This window comes from Oculina patagonica, chromosome 7 (genome assembly GCF_052425735.1).
Source record: "Oculina patagonica isolate OP01 chromosome 7, crgOcupat, whole genome shotgun sequence".
In the NCBI taxonomy this organism is placed as follows: domain Eukaryota; kingdom Metazoa; phylum Cnidaria; class Anthozoa; order Scleractinia; family Oculinidae; genus Oculina; species Oculina patagonica.
In genome coordinates, this window is record NC_135764.1 from 8,468,250 (window position 1) to 8,483,075 (window position 14,826).

The 14,826-nt window shown below is 36.9% G+C and overlaps 3 protein-coding genes across 3 annotated transcripts in view; all 3 read left to right on the plus strand.

The window, feature by feature from the left end:
* The window catches only part of LOC144661647 (lysophosphatidic acid receptor 3-like), a 668,415-nt gene that overhangs the window by 437,754 nt on the left and 215,835 nt on the right, over positions 1 to 14,826 (plus strand). The gene's annotated exons all lie outside the window — the stretch shown is intronic.
* LOC144659789 (uncharacterized) lies at positions 1,224 to 2,496 on the plus strand. The gene has a single exon (XM_078520299.1). It carries the CDS (start codon positions 1,380 to 1,382, stop codon positions 2,178 to 2,180), a length of 801 nt encoding a protein of 266 aa, XP_078376425.1. The 5' UTR covers positions 1,224 to 1,379; the 3' UTR covers positions 2,181 to 2,496.
* LOC144660400 (uncharacterized) lies at positions 6,953 to 12,624 on the plus strand. The gene is made up of 5 exons (XM_078521014.1): positions 6,953 to 7,061; positions 10,255 to 10,370; positions 10,916 to 11,180; positions 12,139 to 12,195; positions 12,466 to 12,624. The coding sequence occupies exons 2-5, from the start codon at positions 10,272 to 10,274 to the stop codon at positions 12,471 to 12,473; spliced, it is 429 nt and encodes a 142-aa protein (XP_078377140.1). The 5' UTR covers positions 6,953 to 7,061; positions 10,255 to 10,271; the 3' UTR covers positions 12,474 to 12,624.

Here is a 14,826-nt window from a genome sequence, read left to right on the forward strand (position 1 = left end):
TTTCATTTCACATTATGCATTACTACCATGATTATAAATTAACAAATCCATTAACAGAGGCGATAATGGGCGACCCATTAAAGTTCATCTTGACAACTTAAAAACAACGTTTTGTCCTTGAAACTTATCATTATTTCCTCCAATACATATGGCACAAATCGATAAACCTAACCATAGCGTATTCTTTTTCTCGGCCGAAATCAGTAAATGATAGGCTCGTCTTGCGCTGGGAGAATTTTAACTGAAAACTCGTTTCGTGAATAGCGTGTGCCACTACCAAAATAGTAAATCTCCTGACTGAGTTCAAATATTAGTTATTTTGGAGGGTTTGTTTGTTTTTCGCTTGTTTGCTGCTGTTGTTGTTTTTTTCTAGCCTATTTATAAATGCTTTCAAACCATGCCACTCAGAAAAACGCCTCGATTCTTGGAAAATTCATGGCGCTTTCCTAAACATTTCGTTGGACACGCGACCACCTGCCCGTCAAAATAATTTTAGCTTTAAATTATTTATCAGATCAGACGGTCTTGCTAAAATGCTAATCTGGAAAAAATCTATAAATGAACCATTTTAGAATTTAAAAATGTTTTGTATCGAACAGTTTTGGTTTAATATATTAAACTATGATAATACGAAAGAAAACTGTATCTGTAGTCGGTATGGTATTTTCCTATTACAAAGTGCACGTTTTTAGGTTCGCCATACACAGGATGCTACACCGATATGCCTCATATCGAGTAATCATTAATTTATTTTTGGACAGATTATTGCCCTTGCTTTAGATGAAAACTTGGCCCAACAATTAAAGACTGGATTGAAGCTCAGCTATAATTATTATTAATGGAAACAAACATGATTGTAATTTGGCCGTTATGCCACGAATTACTAAACCTCTCTAGAATGTAATGTTTATTAATTGTCATGAACTCCAATTTTGCAATTAATAAAGAAAGCAATATAAAACAGCCAGCGAAAAACTATTTTGCGAACCGAATTTGCGTTCGCATCCCCGCTTAGATCGCTTATTCAGGCCACTGTTATTCCTGCCCATTTCATTAATTAGGCACCCGTCCAATCCCGTGTCTCGCACAGTATATTTAATACCAAAGCTCTGAGAAACCTTTGGCTATATTAGAGAAGCCCTAGCCCTTTTGCGCTTTACAGCCATCTCATCCATATGAACAGACCTGTCACATCATGTTAGGGAAGGGCGGCTATCTTGCAGCCTATAAGCATCCGCTTCATGTGACGTCATGGAAACAATTACGTTTTCGTTCATAGGTGGATGTTAGTAAGCTGGGTGCGTCGCATCTAATTGCATCCTCACTTGCTTTATTACGCGTAAATACAACAGCAAGCTGCAGAATCGGAGACAGAAACAATGCGAATCACCACTATTTTAATCCTTGCTTTCATCACTTTTGTGATGGTGGAATTATCAGAAGCCGCCACAAGGCGTTCAAGCTCCAGCTCTTCAGGATCAAGAAGGCGGTCAACTTCCAGTACATCAGGATCACGCAGACGTTCAAGTTCCAGCCCCAAAAGCTCAAGCTCAAAACCCAAGATCACCAAATACACACCTATCAAACCCAAGACGATCAAATCCCCGGTTATCGTCCGTCAAACTAAAGCGGGTTCGCGCTCCAGTGCGTTCAAGAGGTTTGTTGTCGGTTACTTGGCGTACCGCTATGCGTTTAGCAGTGCTCCGGTGTATCGGCAGGGGTATCCTATGTACCGTAATTACGTCTCCATTCCAAAGAACAGAGCTGTGAGACTTTCCTACGAGGAAGAGAAACTGATGGACTCGCGAGGAAACTTGTGTCTGGGGAAATCGGCGAAAAGTCAGACGCTGCGAGAGGGAATTGACGGCAACTTGGTTGAGCTCTACACCACGATCAAGTACCTGAAAACTGGGAAAACCGTGAAGCTTTATGGAATAAACAACAAAGTTTCCCTGGAAGATGTTAAAGACCAAAATTTCGAGGTGACCAGTCGCGCTCGGTATAATGATTCGATAGTGGCAGAAACTAGTTGCTCGCAAGTCGAGAAGCGCATTGTAGGAACCATGGTGGAAATGTATGAGACGAATCCTAACAGCGCGCGTATTGTTTACATCAACTACAAGTTGCTGCTTGCTTCTATCGCAATGGCCGGATTTATTGCCTTCTTTAAGGCTACTTAGTTAACAAAATAACAGAAAAAAGGTTTCGTGTCCTCAATACATTGCATTAGCGCTTGTTTGGCGATTAATCTTTAATGGCGCGGAATATTATGTAAATTTCTGTAGAAATGTCAAGATGATTTGTAAATTACTTATCCAATGCTGCTAATATATATCGCTTACGTTGTCATTAAATTGAAAGAGCTGTCGTGCATAATAAAATATATTATCGTAATATATTATTAATGTAATGAATACATCAATAAAAGAATTGATTAAAAATATGGGGATCACTCGACGGAATTTTGGTTCTGATTATACAACACGGTTTACATCTAAAACCTAAAAAAATGGCAGGAGAAAGAAGGAAAACAGCCGCTCAAAACAATCTGATTTTTGCTTTGAGTCGTTCACAAGTCAAGAAGCGAATCGAAAAAATATGCTTGGTATACGCATTTCACATCCGATAACAATTTTAAAAGTTTCCCCGTTTTTTACTTGCTGAAGATTGAAGATGTCAACACTAACACAGTCATGCGTAAGTGTCGCCAGTATGCTTTCGAAAATTGACTTCTGGTTTTTTAATGTTTGAAGAGGAACGGGTGAAGATGGAATAATTTTAAATAAATTTGACCCTTTAGCCCGAGCCTAGCGAGCCTTAATAACTCATGTTTCGGTTTGTTTGTTTGTTTTTTTTAGTTGTTTTTTTTTTTTTGGCGTTTTGTTTGTTTTTGAAACTATCCGGAAAATAGTCATCTATGCACAGTTTAGAATAATCCATTGGCTTAAAACGCCCATTGTAGTTAGATTATTATTTGCCAACGAGGCAGCCGAGCCAAGAGGCAAGGCTGACTCAACGACAGAATCAGAGAGCCTCGTGAATAGGAGAAAAATCGGCTTAACTTCAGTGCAAGGGACTTAGGCCTAGTTCAGACGTCGTGCTCCTGCCGTGCCGAACTAAATTCAGGAATTAAGCTCGACAAAAGCACGGCAGAAGCACGGCGTCTGAATCAAACTTTAGAATTGAGTTCGGCAAAGCAATTTAGTTCGACACGCCATGCCTCTGGCACGGCAACGGTTCAAACGTCGTGCTTTTGCCGCACCAAACCAAATTCATAAATTATATTTATGTATTTTGGCGGGATTACGTTCGCGCGAGGAGTTACGAGGAGACCCGAGAATAATTCTCCTTTACGAAGTATACGCACAACCTCGTCCCCATGCAGGGTCTTCTCCGTTTTCAGGCGCCATTTTGAAAACGGAGACGGCCCTGGGAACGAGGGTAAGTGATCAGTTAAGTATGCGCATTGAATTTTATTCTTGCCAGACGGCAAAAAAACAAGGCGGCCAGCCAAAGAAATACAAATGAAATTTTCTCTGCTAAAAAGCACATCGAGGATGTTTCATTCAACGAAGTAGATGACACTAATGACATGCGGGGCGAAGAAGAAGCTAGCAGGGCTGAATATGAAATAAGCAAGTTTTCGGAAACAAGTCGGGCAAATTAACAAACTTTCTGTTGCTTTTCTTTGCTTCTTTTTCTTGAGTATTGCAATGATTTTAAAAGTAGGAGTTTTTGCTGCAATTTGGAAAACGGCGCCATTTTTGTTGGATCACCGCTGACTAATTGTTACGTAGTTTCAGTTAATACTGAATTTGGTACGACTCTGGCACGACGTCTGAATCAGAGTCATGCTTCTGCCGTGCTACAGTCGAACCTAATTGCAATTTAGATCGGCACGGCAGAAGCACGACGTCTGAACCAGGCCTTAGTCATATTTGATCCACGAACTAGCAATAATTATTTTATTTATCTAGACCTCTCAGTTATGAGTAACTTATCTTGAACTTCTTCTTGGAATTAGCCTTATATGTTCAGTTGTATGTTATCGCAAGGAAAACTTTTTTCTTTTTCTTTTTTTTGTGTTTACCTTCTCAACCTAATAAATTATAATTCAGCCTTCGTGCAACGTAAAGTATTCTACAAAACACATATTGATTTCTGTTAGGGCAAAGTACAGAAGCATGTTCTAAATTTGTGGTTCGACGGTGAGCGATTTGAAAATTAGTTCAATTTCTCAGGAAATTGAGAATGATGAAGAAATAAACAAAAATAAAACTGACTTTAAATCAAATTTGAGCAAGATGATAAATTACCAAAAGTGAAAGAATAGAATTTTCAAGTTTACTTGCTATGTAACTGTATTGCAATACATTAAACTATTGCTTTTAGAGACGAAGGGTCTTGAATAAATTATGACGAAAAGGGGCTCAATGCTTTGTTTCTCGTCAGTGCTTTTTGGCATCAATTCTAAAATAAAAAGGATTTTTGGCGTATACTAAATGTTTTTAATTAAGTCATAAAAGAGTACGATGGCACTAAGTAAAAAATGTTAAGGGAATAAATAATTGGGTTTCTTTTTTTAAGTATCTTAATAAAAAAAAAACGTTCTTCAAAACGAGACGTGTTAGTAATTACGTATGCTCTAGTTACACTTAATGACGTCAACTGTTTTATTTGTCGGTCTGTCGATAATTACATGTTTTATGATTGAATTTAACTTATCTTGAATTTTACTTCTATCTAACATCTTGCTTACAATTTGAAAGTTGGAAAAAGCCTCCCAAAATGTCTAAGTGTACTAATATTGCTAAGTTTTATAACATGTAGTATTTCTTTTCTCATATACTTCCTTGCTCTTTTTCGATTTATTTTTTCATTATAACGGATCAAACAAACAAGTTTCAGTTTCGAAACAACAATTCAAAACAGTTGCTAATTTGCGGTTCAATGGTATTCTAATGTAATAGAAGTTTATTTATTTTTGTTCCGAGTATGACGCAAAAAATCAAAATACAATGCTGACTTTTTAAGCTGACATTGACCTTTAAGTGTTTACGACTTTTATTTTTGCCGAATAGTGTTTTCTAGACTTGACTAATGTATATGCGACAGACGTCCTTCACGTACAGCACTTCTGTTGTAGCAACGAACCAAAACACTTTTAAATTTACGGTTAATTAAACTAATGATGTGAAAAGAAATTCAATTACTGAGAGACAAAAAATAAACGCACAATGCTGCCTTTCAGAAACGGTCTTATAAGCTGCGAGTTTCAGAAAAGAAGCATTAAACAAAGCCCAGAGTCCAAGATAATATTAAATAAAAAAGAATAAATAAAAAGGTCTTATTTGCTCGATGAACTGGCAATAATTTTGTTATTTACTTAGACCTCCAAGTTATGTGTAAGATTTCTTGAACATTCTCTTGAAATAAGCCTTACGTAAGATCGCATAGAAATCCTGGTAACAAAATAGTTTTATATAATATATATTTACCTCTTCACGCTAATAAATCATTGTTCTTCCCTCGTGTAACGTTAAGGACTCTACAAAACACGAATTGATCCCTGGTGCAGTAACGTGCCAAAGCATGTCGTTTCGACGATTACTGATTTTGAAAAAAGTTCAATTTCTCAGTAATTGAGAACGATGAGGACACTTTAAATAAAATGCTGCCTTTAAATCAACTCTTGGTGAAAAGATACTTTTTTCAACTTTGCTGGTTATTAATTTTCACAATGTTACAAACAAACTACAAACTCCTTTGTGAAGGAGGTACTTGACAAATTATCGCTTGACGAGAAGGGTTCGAAGGGTTCATTATGTTTTTTTTCTCCTGTCAGAGACATCTTTCCATTTACTGTAAGGTAAAATAGATTTCTAGCATGTTTTAAGCTTTCTAAAGTCCTAAAAACAAGCGGACAATTCACTCAGTTTCCTATTTTAAGTATCTTAATTAGAAAATACATTTTGTAAAACGAGACGTTATGACGCACTAGTGATACTTAACAAATGGCGTCGATTGTTTTCTTCTTCGGTCTGTCGATAATTGCATGTTTTATGATTAAAATGAAACTTCTTTTGAATTTTACTTCATTGAAACATCTTGCTCTAAATTTGGAAGTTGCAAAAAGCTTCCCAAAATGTCTACTAGAATGCACACCGCGGTCAAACGCAAAAATGACGTCACCTCCGGTTTTCGGCGCCTCGAACTTTTCTGAGAATTTGTCTCGAAAGTGTGCAAGCTTTTGTAGGAAATTGTTAAAGAAATGGTACGGTGAAAGAACAGTTCAAGCTGGGACACTCAGTGGAGATAAATTATCAAATTTCCAATCCATAAGCGGCGTATAAACCTTAACTTTCCAGGGACGGCGTTAACTTTTGGCTTTAAAGCGAAAGTTTTCAGAAAATTTAAGACTTTGTATGGAGAAGTTTGGCGGGAATTGCACAGTAACTGCGCACGCGCGCTGCGTTGGACCGCTGTGTGACTAGAATGCGGACTAATATTACTATTTTTTAAAACACGTAACAATATTTTTTTGCATATATTTCCTTGTCCCTTATAGGTCTATTTTCGCATCGAAAAGCTGAAGAATCATACAAACAAGTTTTATTCTCGAAGTAACAATTTAAAACAGTTGTTTATTTGGTTTTCATATGTAAAAGAGGTTCCATTTCTTCGTACGAAGTATGACGCAGATCGAAAATAACAACACAATGCTAACTTTCTGTAGCTGATATCGACCTTCAAGTGTTTACGACTTTTATTTTTCCCGAATAGTATTTTCTAGACTTGAATTATACATATCCGACAGAGAAAAATCACGTACAGAGCTTCTGTTGTAGCAACGAATCAAAACATTGTTAAATTTACGGTTTATTAACTAATGATGTGAAAAGAAATCAATCACTGAGTGCTTGAGAGTGACGCAAAAAATTATGACACAGTGCTGCCTTTCAGAAGCAGACGAGTCATATAAGCTGTGAGTTTGGGAACAGAAGCATTAAACAACGCCCAGAATCCGAGAAGGAAAGACCACGAACGCAACTTTTGCTAAGGTAAATTATGACACTATAAGTCTGTTGCATATACATAAGTTAAGTCTAGCAGGTGCTTTTAATTGCTTCTTATATTTATATTATTTTGATCCTTCCTGGATTTGAGGGCCCATATGTTAAGAGATATGTTCGATACTGAGTCAGCTTGGGCCACAAGGCTTGGGGGAAGAGAGTAAATAGTCCCCCCACGGATTTCAAGCAAACGGCTTTTTAGAGGTACGGTTGGTAGGGTGAGAAAATCCTGGTCGTTGGAGAGAGATTGCTTCAAACGTTAAGAGTTAAAAAAAATTAAATTAGTTAAAAATCGTCGGAAGGCTACAGAATCGACCCGGAAACATTTTGGTCAAATGAACGATAATTTGACTTCGTCCTTCTATATCAACCATGTTTTAATAGAAATCTATACCCGAATTAAAAATTTCTTTTCATTCTTTGCAGCATGGCTTAAGCTTCCTTTTCCTATATTGTTTCTGGGTTTTTTTGTCGATTGCAGCCAATTTCTAAAATCATCAAGAAACAGGAAATCAAAGTTAGCTTTGCTTGTTTAAACATTACTTGTTTGGTATGAATTGTAAAGTGAGAAAGTATAATGTTAAGTATTGGACTCTGGCCAATGGTTGTATAATACGTAGTAGCGAGTGTCAATCATTGTCAGTGCGTGACATGGGCTTGCCTTCAAAGCCCACGATATATTATTATTCGAATCAGTCTTTCTTAGCTAGCAGAGCCGTCTTTGTATTTTTGTTATCCCCACCCACCCACCCGCGAGCCGCATCAAGGGGTAGGCCTTCGGTTTCACTCCCCCCTTGCTGCGGCTTGGCTTTTTCCGGCAAACAATAAAGTCATTTATCTGTTTATAGTTTCCGTTGTCCTTTGTATTAGTGTAGATCAGTCACGAAGAATTATATATAATTATTTCGTTCATAGCAAAAATTGGATCGTCCGATACCTTATACGTATATATAATGGATCGCATAAACTCACACAGAAACTAAACAAAGTTCTTGTATAAAAAAGATCATATCAAAAACCGTTTTAGAAAGCATTAGAGGACATTATTGAGGTTGACCTCCTGTTTCCCTTTCGTGATGTATTTTTGTTTTCCATCATCTTAAATTAAGCAACTATTTACTGCTAAGGAGAATAAATTATTGAAACCTTGCTCTGGTCTCTGAGTAGGAAATAAAGCATTTTGTAAAGGAATTTATAAATGGAATTTGTTACGGGAGACAATTCGGTATCCACTTCTAGATTAGTCATATTTGATCGACAAAATGGCAATAATTATTTTCTTCATTTTACCCACTCAGCTATGAGTAACTCCTGTTAGCTAAAGTTCTTTCAAAATTCTGACGCTGACCTTCTTGAACGTAAAAACAACGCTCATAATAAACTTTATACAAAACGTTTCGACCGAGAACATTCGGTCTTCTTCGGTTTAAACATGGCAGATAAAAACAACGGCTTTTAAACGATTTCACATTTGTACACCCGCGAGTGACTTATATCAACAAGTACACGCGAAAGCTGCACGAGACTTGGAACATTATTATGTAAGTGTTTTATATAAATCAGGAATGTCTATGTGTTCATTTCCCGCATTCCGGTCCCTCTGCGAATGCCATGCTTCTAGGAAAAGCCTGTTGTGGTAATCGTCTGACCTGTCCACCACAGCGGCATGATTGAGATCCATATCATGGCTCAACTGGTTCGCGTGTTGTGAACTAATTATTGGAACTAGCTTTATTTGGTATCGCATGAAAAACTTGGAAGTAAAAGAACATTTTGCATTTTTTTTATCGTGTCTACCTTCTCGCCCTTACAAATCATTGTTTATCCTAGTGCAGCGTAAATAATTCTACAAACAAGGGTTGATTCCTGTCGCGGCAACGTACGAAAGTAGTTGTAAATTTGCTGTTCGACGTTTACTGATTTTAAAATATTTCAATTTCTTTAAAAGTGATAATGATGAAGAAATATAAAATAAAATGCTTCCTTAAAATGAACTCTTGGTAAGACGGTAATTATCACAACTGAAATTATACGTTATTCAATATAACATGCTAGCTAGAAATTTTCACAATTCTAAAACAAAAACTATTGCCTTTGTGAAGGAGCTCCTTGACAAATTATCGCCTGACGAAAAGAGGTTGTTGGGTTTGATATGTTTGTTTCTAGACGTCTAACATTGACTATGAGATGAAATTTGTTTTTCCCCTTGTACTACACTTTTTGAAATCATAAAAAACACAAGGACACTGAGTAAACATAAATGCTAGGGGGATAAAAAAAAAATGTGTCTCTTATTTTTTAAGTATCTCGTTAGAAAATCCGTGTTGTAAAACGAGACTGGCATGGACGCACTAGTGACCTTTTTAACAGTCTGCCGTCAATCAAACGTTTACTTCTATTATACATCTTGCTTACAATTTGGAAGTTGAAAAATGTCTTGAAAAAATGTGTAAACGTGGACAAATGCTGTTTAATGTTATGAAATGGCGGCATTTTTTCGCATTAACTTTTTTGTCTTTTTCCGGTTAACTCATCGTAAAGAATCCAACAAACAAGTTTTCGTTTCGAAGCAACAATTCAAAACAGTCGTCATACTGCGGTTAATAGCGTTCATATGTAAAAGAAGTTCCATAATTAGTACTTGAGAGTGACGCAGAGAGTCAAAACACAATGCTTATTTTATGAAGCTGATATCGGCCTTTAAGTGTTTATAGTTTTCATTTCTGCTGAGTATGCGTTCTTACTATGCAAATAAATCATGTAAATCACATCTTTCCTGTTGTACCAACGAATCTAACAGTAACAAATTTGCAGTTTAACGAATGTTGATGTGTAGCGAAATTCAACTTCTACGTGCTTGAGAATGACGCACGAAGGCAAAAACAACGCCTGACTTTCAAAAGCTGATCCTTGGAGTCCTTTATTTATGGTGTAAGTTTCGAACAAGAAGCAATAAACAACGCCCAAAATTCCTGAAGGAAAGACCATGAACACAGCTTCCAAAATACACAACAAACAACAACAAACCCCTTAATAAACGATTAATTCTAATTACTCTATCGACACAATCATGATTAAAAACTGCGACTTGAAGCGTATTGTATTGCTTAAAAAACGGTGCACACTTTGCAAGGTATTTCTGTGGATCAAGTTCTTTCATTAATAGTTCAACTTTTCTTAGATCTTTTTTGTGTCAACATGAGGAAAGAGTTGGCGATTGTAGTTGCTGCCCTCATGCTGATGCAGCTTGTAACGCATACGAATAGCTGCGGGCCCGTGTGCATTAAATATCAAAAGGTAAGAAAGCAAAACTAAGTCAGTATAGTGTAGAATGAGGTTTAAATTTAGTATCGTTTCTGAATATCACCCCCTTGAAAGAAACATTTTTGCGGCGATCGGTTAGTTAGGACTAAATGTGTACTTGACCGAGTGTGCACCATATCTTAAAAAGTTCCCCCGTTCGATTAAGCGCGTTCCTTAAACTCGAAATCTGAAATAAACGCCTCTCCTCGAATAAGCACCCCTCCTCGATCAAGGGCCTCTTCTTCTTGCGAAACAAGAGGTAGGGCTACTCTAGGTTGCCATTACATTAGTTTAAATAATTTGAGTTAAAAAAGGAAATAGGTATCTTCTCTTGCAATTCATAGTTTGTAATCGATACATGTGAGAACAACCCTAGGAACAACCTTACTGAACCACGTTCCAAAAACAGAATATTGTAAAGGGTCTTTCTCAAATAGAGGGGGGATGCTGTGGAAATCATTGTAAAGAAGTTTTGTAAACTTATAAAATAAAACAAACACTCAATCAATCTCTCCCTTTTCACTTTTTTTTGCATGCAGGTAGTGATACAAGATAACAACGGCAATGTGTGCAAACTTATTAAAGTGGTGCAGATTAAACTACAAATATTTCCAATTGGCAAGAAGAGGCGACGACGTGACGTCGTATCTGCCCCTTCTCCATCGTCGACGACCGTGCCTACGGTTTCCTCAACGACGGCCACGCCTTCTTGTCCTCCACCAACTGAGGCTCCTCCGCCGTGCTTGCATATAAATGGAACTGATATTTTCACACAGAACAACTTCAACCATCTGGACAGCAACGGTAAGGTGGACAACTATACCAAGCACTGTCGTTAACCCCCGAATCGCTACAAATGTACTGGCAATTATTGATACACTGCTCAAAAACAACCAATGCTTCCCTCTACTTCTCCGCGGCCCTGCGTCAGGTCTCTCTCGACCTTCCGCGTCTCCTCTCTCCCTCCTCAACCTAGGTTAATTTCTTCTTGGTGTGTTCGTTACCGCCGATTGTTAATCGTGCGAACCGATAAAATTTAAAAGTATTCGCTAGTTCTGTAAACATTATAAAATGCATGAAAACGTTCTCCACCCTCCAAAGTTGCGTTTTGCAGCATTTTGCGAAAAGTATACCGCGGTTTGGCGTCAAACTCCTGCCATATAAATTTCAAGGTACTGCAAAATGTTTGCATCGATTTTTGTTGCTGTGCCGTGCTGTGAGCTGGAGAATTCTTCTTGGGATTGTAAGCTACTCCGCGACTGAAGGCAGGCGAGCAGTTTTGTTTATATAATTTTGAATACGAAATAAGCATGTGCGTCATTCACTCTTACATTCAAGAGAATGTAAGAGTTGAGTTTACATGACCTTAGTATTTCCGGACTTCTGCACGAACGATTTTTCTGAAACTTGGCTATGGTGTGTATTAGGTGAATATAAGCTGATTCCAGAAATTTAGCAAAAATTTATCGGCAAAATTTTGTACTGGAAGCGATTTTGTCCAAAAAGTGGGGTCCAGTTAAACGCCAGTAACATTGAAAATATTTTTCACCGGTGAAATCAAATTAAATGATATTATTACTGAATGATAGGCGAAAGTTTTCCCAAAGTTTCATAGCCATCGCGTCAAAGCCGAAAAAGTTATAACGCAAAGTTTGACATCGAAGAGTGCGCCTGGAATAACTACGGAGCCACCTTAAACCTTGGTTGTATCTTTTCGTAGTTTAACTCTTTTAACGTTGCTTCTATTTTTACTTCCCAATAGGGGATGGTTTCATATCTTTTGCAGAATTCAGCCAAGTGAGCCAAGTTGAGCTTATAAGTAAGTATTAAGTTAGATCGTAATTTATTTTCACCTTCTCTTTTACTGCCCTTTTTGTGCTTTTTTCATTTATTTAATGCATAAAGGAAATGAATCAACGAGCAACATATTGGAAAGAAATGGTAAAAAAAATTCTAGAAATAAGCCTTAGTGAGGATAACTTACTGGGCATTCCGCGCACTGATGTGAATTTTAAGGTTTCCAATCAGGCCCTTACTTTATTCATCTTTCTGGTAGTAATTTCCTGTTTGCTTTATGTTTGTTTTGCAGTGGACTGATATGGCGTAATATGAGGCTTTGTCGGCGGAGATGTCTTTTTTTGCGGCGGCTACAGATTTTGGATTTTGTCAACATATAATCGCAACTTTTTTTCTCATTTTTTAATATTACTTATAAACTAAAAAAGTAAAAAAATAAGATAACAATGAATAAGTCCAAGCTTATAACCGCTATTTCATAACAACGTTTTTGGTATTACTTAGTTTACTGATTGGGTATTCAATCCACATACCAATAAAACTGCTACTGTTGAAAATATTTGTTTGTCATCTGTCTGTGGCATCCATTAATTTCTACATCATTATCCTGTCTGTCGGAGTACGTATGGATGAGATGCCAATATTTATAGACGGTTTTTTAGAAGACGAATTCATGAACTTGAAACAGTTTCCCAGTTTGGGAGCTCTAAGGTCAAACTCATCTGATTAAAATTATTTCTTTTTTGCTTAAAAATGCAGGCCTTCCGCCTTCATTTCCTAAAAACGCTTGGCCCCGGTTCCTGTACAGCCGATTAAATAACCCAAGATTAGCGGTTATTCCGCGATTATTTTTTTTTTTTTAATTTTTTTTTATTCCAAAGATAACTAATCTAGGGGTTACAGGGTGTTCCTTAAAACATATTCAACCCTCGATTGACTATCGGAAGAAAATGGCTGTGCACTAGGGGTGGAAAGGGATAAAAGAAAAGTACGGCCCCAGCAAAAATAAATAAATAAATAAAAAATAAAAATTACTTGTTGAAACTTTTGTAGAAACAGAAAGACAAAAAAACACAATTTTTCCTTAACGATATTTTCGGCGTTCAGATATTTATAAGAAGCATTTAAAAAGCTAAAATAAAAGTTAGAGTAATGATCAAATATAATTTCAGTGTATAATCTGTACAATTGGTTTTAGAATAAACGCCGGGCAAAGCTCACTAGATCATGCATCGAACGGAAGATCAATTGAGCTCTTAAAACGGTGTAAATTAAAAATTTCTCTATTCTATGCCGAGAAGGGCATGAAATTGAGATTTCATGAATCGTCGCTGAAAATTCCATTTGAGCTCGAATAAAAGTTTATAAAGTTCTTTAACCATTGTGCACATGACGGGCTAATACCAAAAAATATGATTAATTTGAAGGAAAATAAACAAAGTTAGTCTAAAGGAAAATATATTACAAAGAACGAAAGGCATTAAATTAAGCAAAGAAGACTACACTGAATGCGGAGATTGACTGTAAGTTAGTTTAGTTCAGCTGAATAAAATGATCAACTTTTGAAGAACAAACAAGTTCGATATAAAACTAAACTCTGACAAGATTTCGTCCATAAAATCAAATGAACACTCTTTTTTAAAGCAAAGTTGTTTGTTTTTACATAACAGCGGTAAGTGAGCGAGATTTGTACCTCTGAGAATGAAAATGTTGAAAGTTTCTTTATTTTTGCGCTTGTCTCTGCGGACAGCGGTCCATCCGTGTCATGAGAACTCATAAAACCGCGGTAAAACTGGACGCGGGGCGCACATCCCCGAGAGCCGGAAAAATGAAATCTGTTTTGGAAAAGTTGTTACTAAGGTAGCCTGAATTGCTTTTCTATCTTCACCGGTCAAATCAGTATAACAAAATCACCAAACTATAAGTCGGCCATTTTGTTTTTTGTTTGTGAGCTTTCTCCCCCGACTAGTGAGTTAGTCCACCTGGCTACAATGAGTGACGAAAGTCTTGACACATAGTCATTTTTAATCCCCCCCCCCCCCCTTTTTTTAAACTTTTGATTTTGAGCCCTTACAAAATCTACTCCCTCCCCCCCCCCCCCCCCCATCCAATGTTGTAGTCTGTTTCTAGAGGTTTTTCTGTGCAATCATACAACATTGGATGGCGGGAGAGGGGATTTCTTTGGACGTAAATTCAATTTTAGATTAGAAGGGTGAAATAGTGAAAATTTCGTGATTGTGTAAGCTCCCCAAAAACCGTTTGAATTATCGTGAGTTCTTTTTAGAAACATTAATTAAGCCATTTAACAATATAAGAGGAGTGTAACTCAGTTCGATTACCGAGTTTTCTTTCGTTAAAAAAAGGTGCCATAAGAAAAGTTAGTAAAACAGGACAGTTTGATTCCCATTGATAACGTCAACTTTGCCATTTCAAGAAGCTATTTAGTTATCTATTTGAAGACAACAAGGCAACAAGGTACAACCGATACAGTTGAATGGTTAAATCCAAAAGATTTTTTGAACAATTATCTTAGTTTCTTATATGTAAGCACTGACAGGCACATTAAAATTCTTTTTTTAAGGATTGAGGTTCTTTTCACATTAACTGTTTACGTACACAAAAGAGGTTTAACATATCAAGAAAATATCGGATA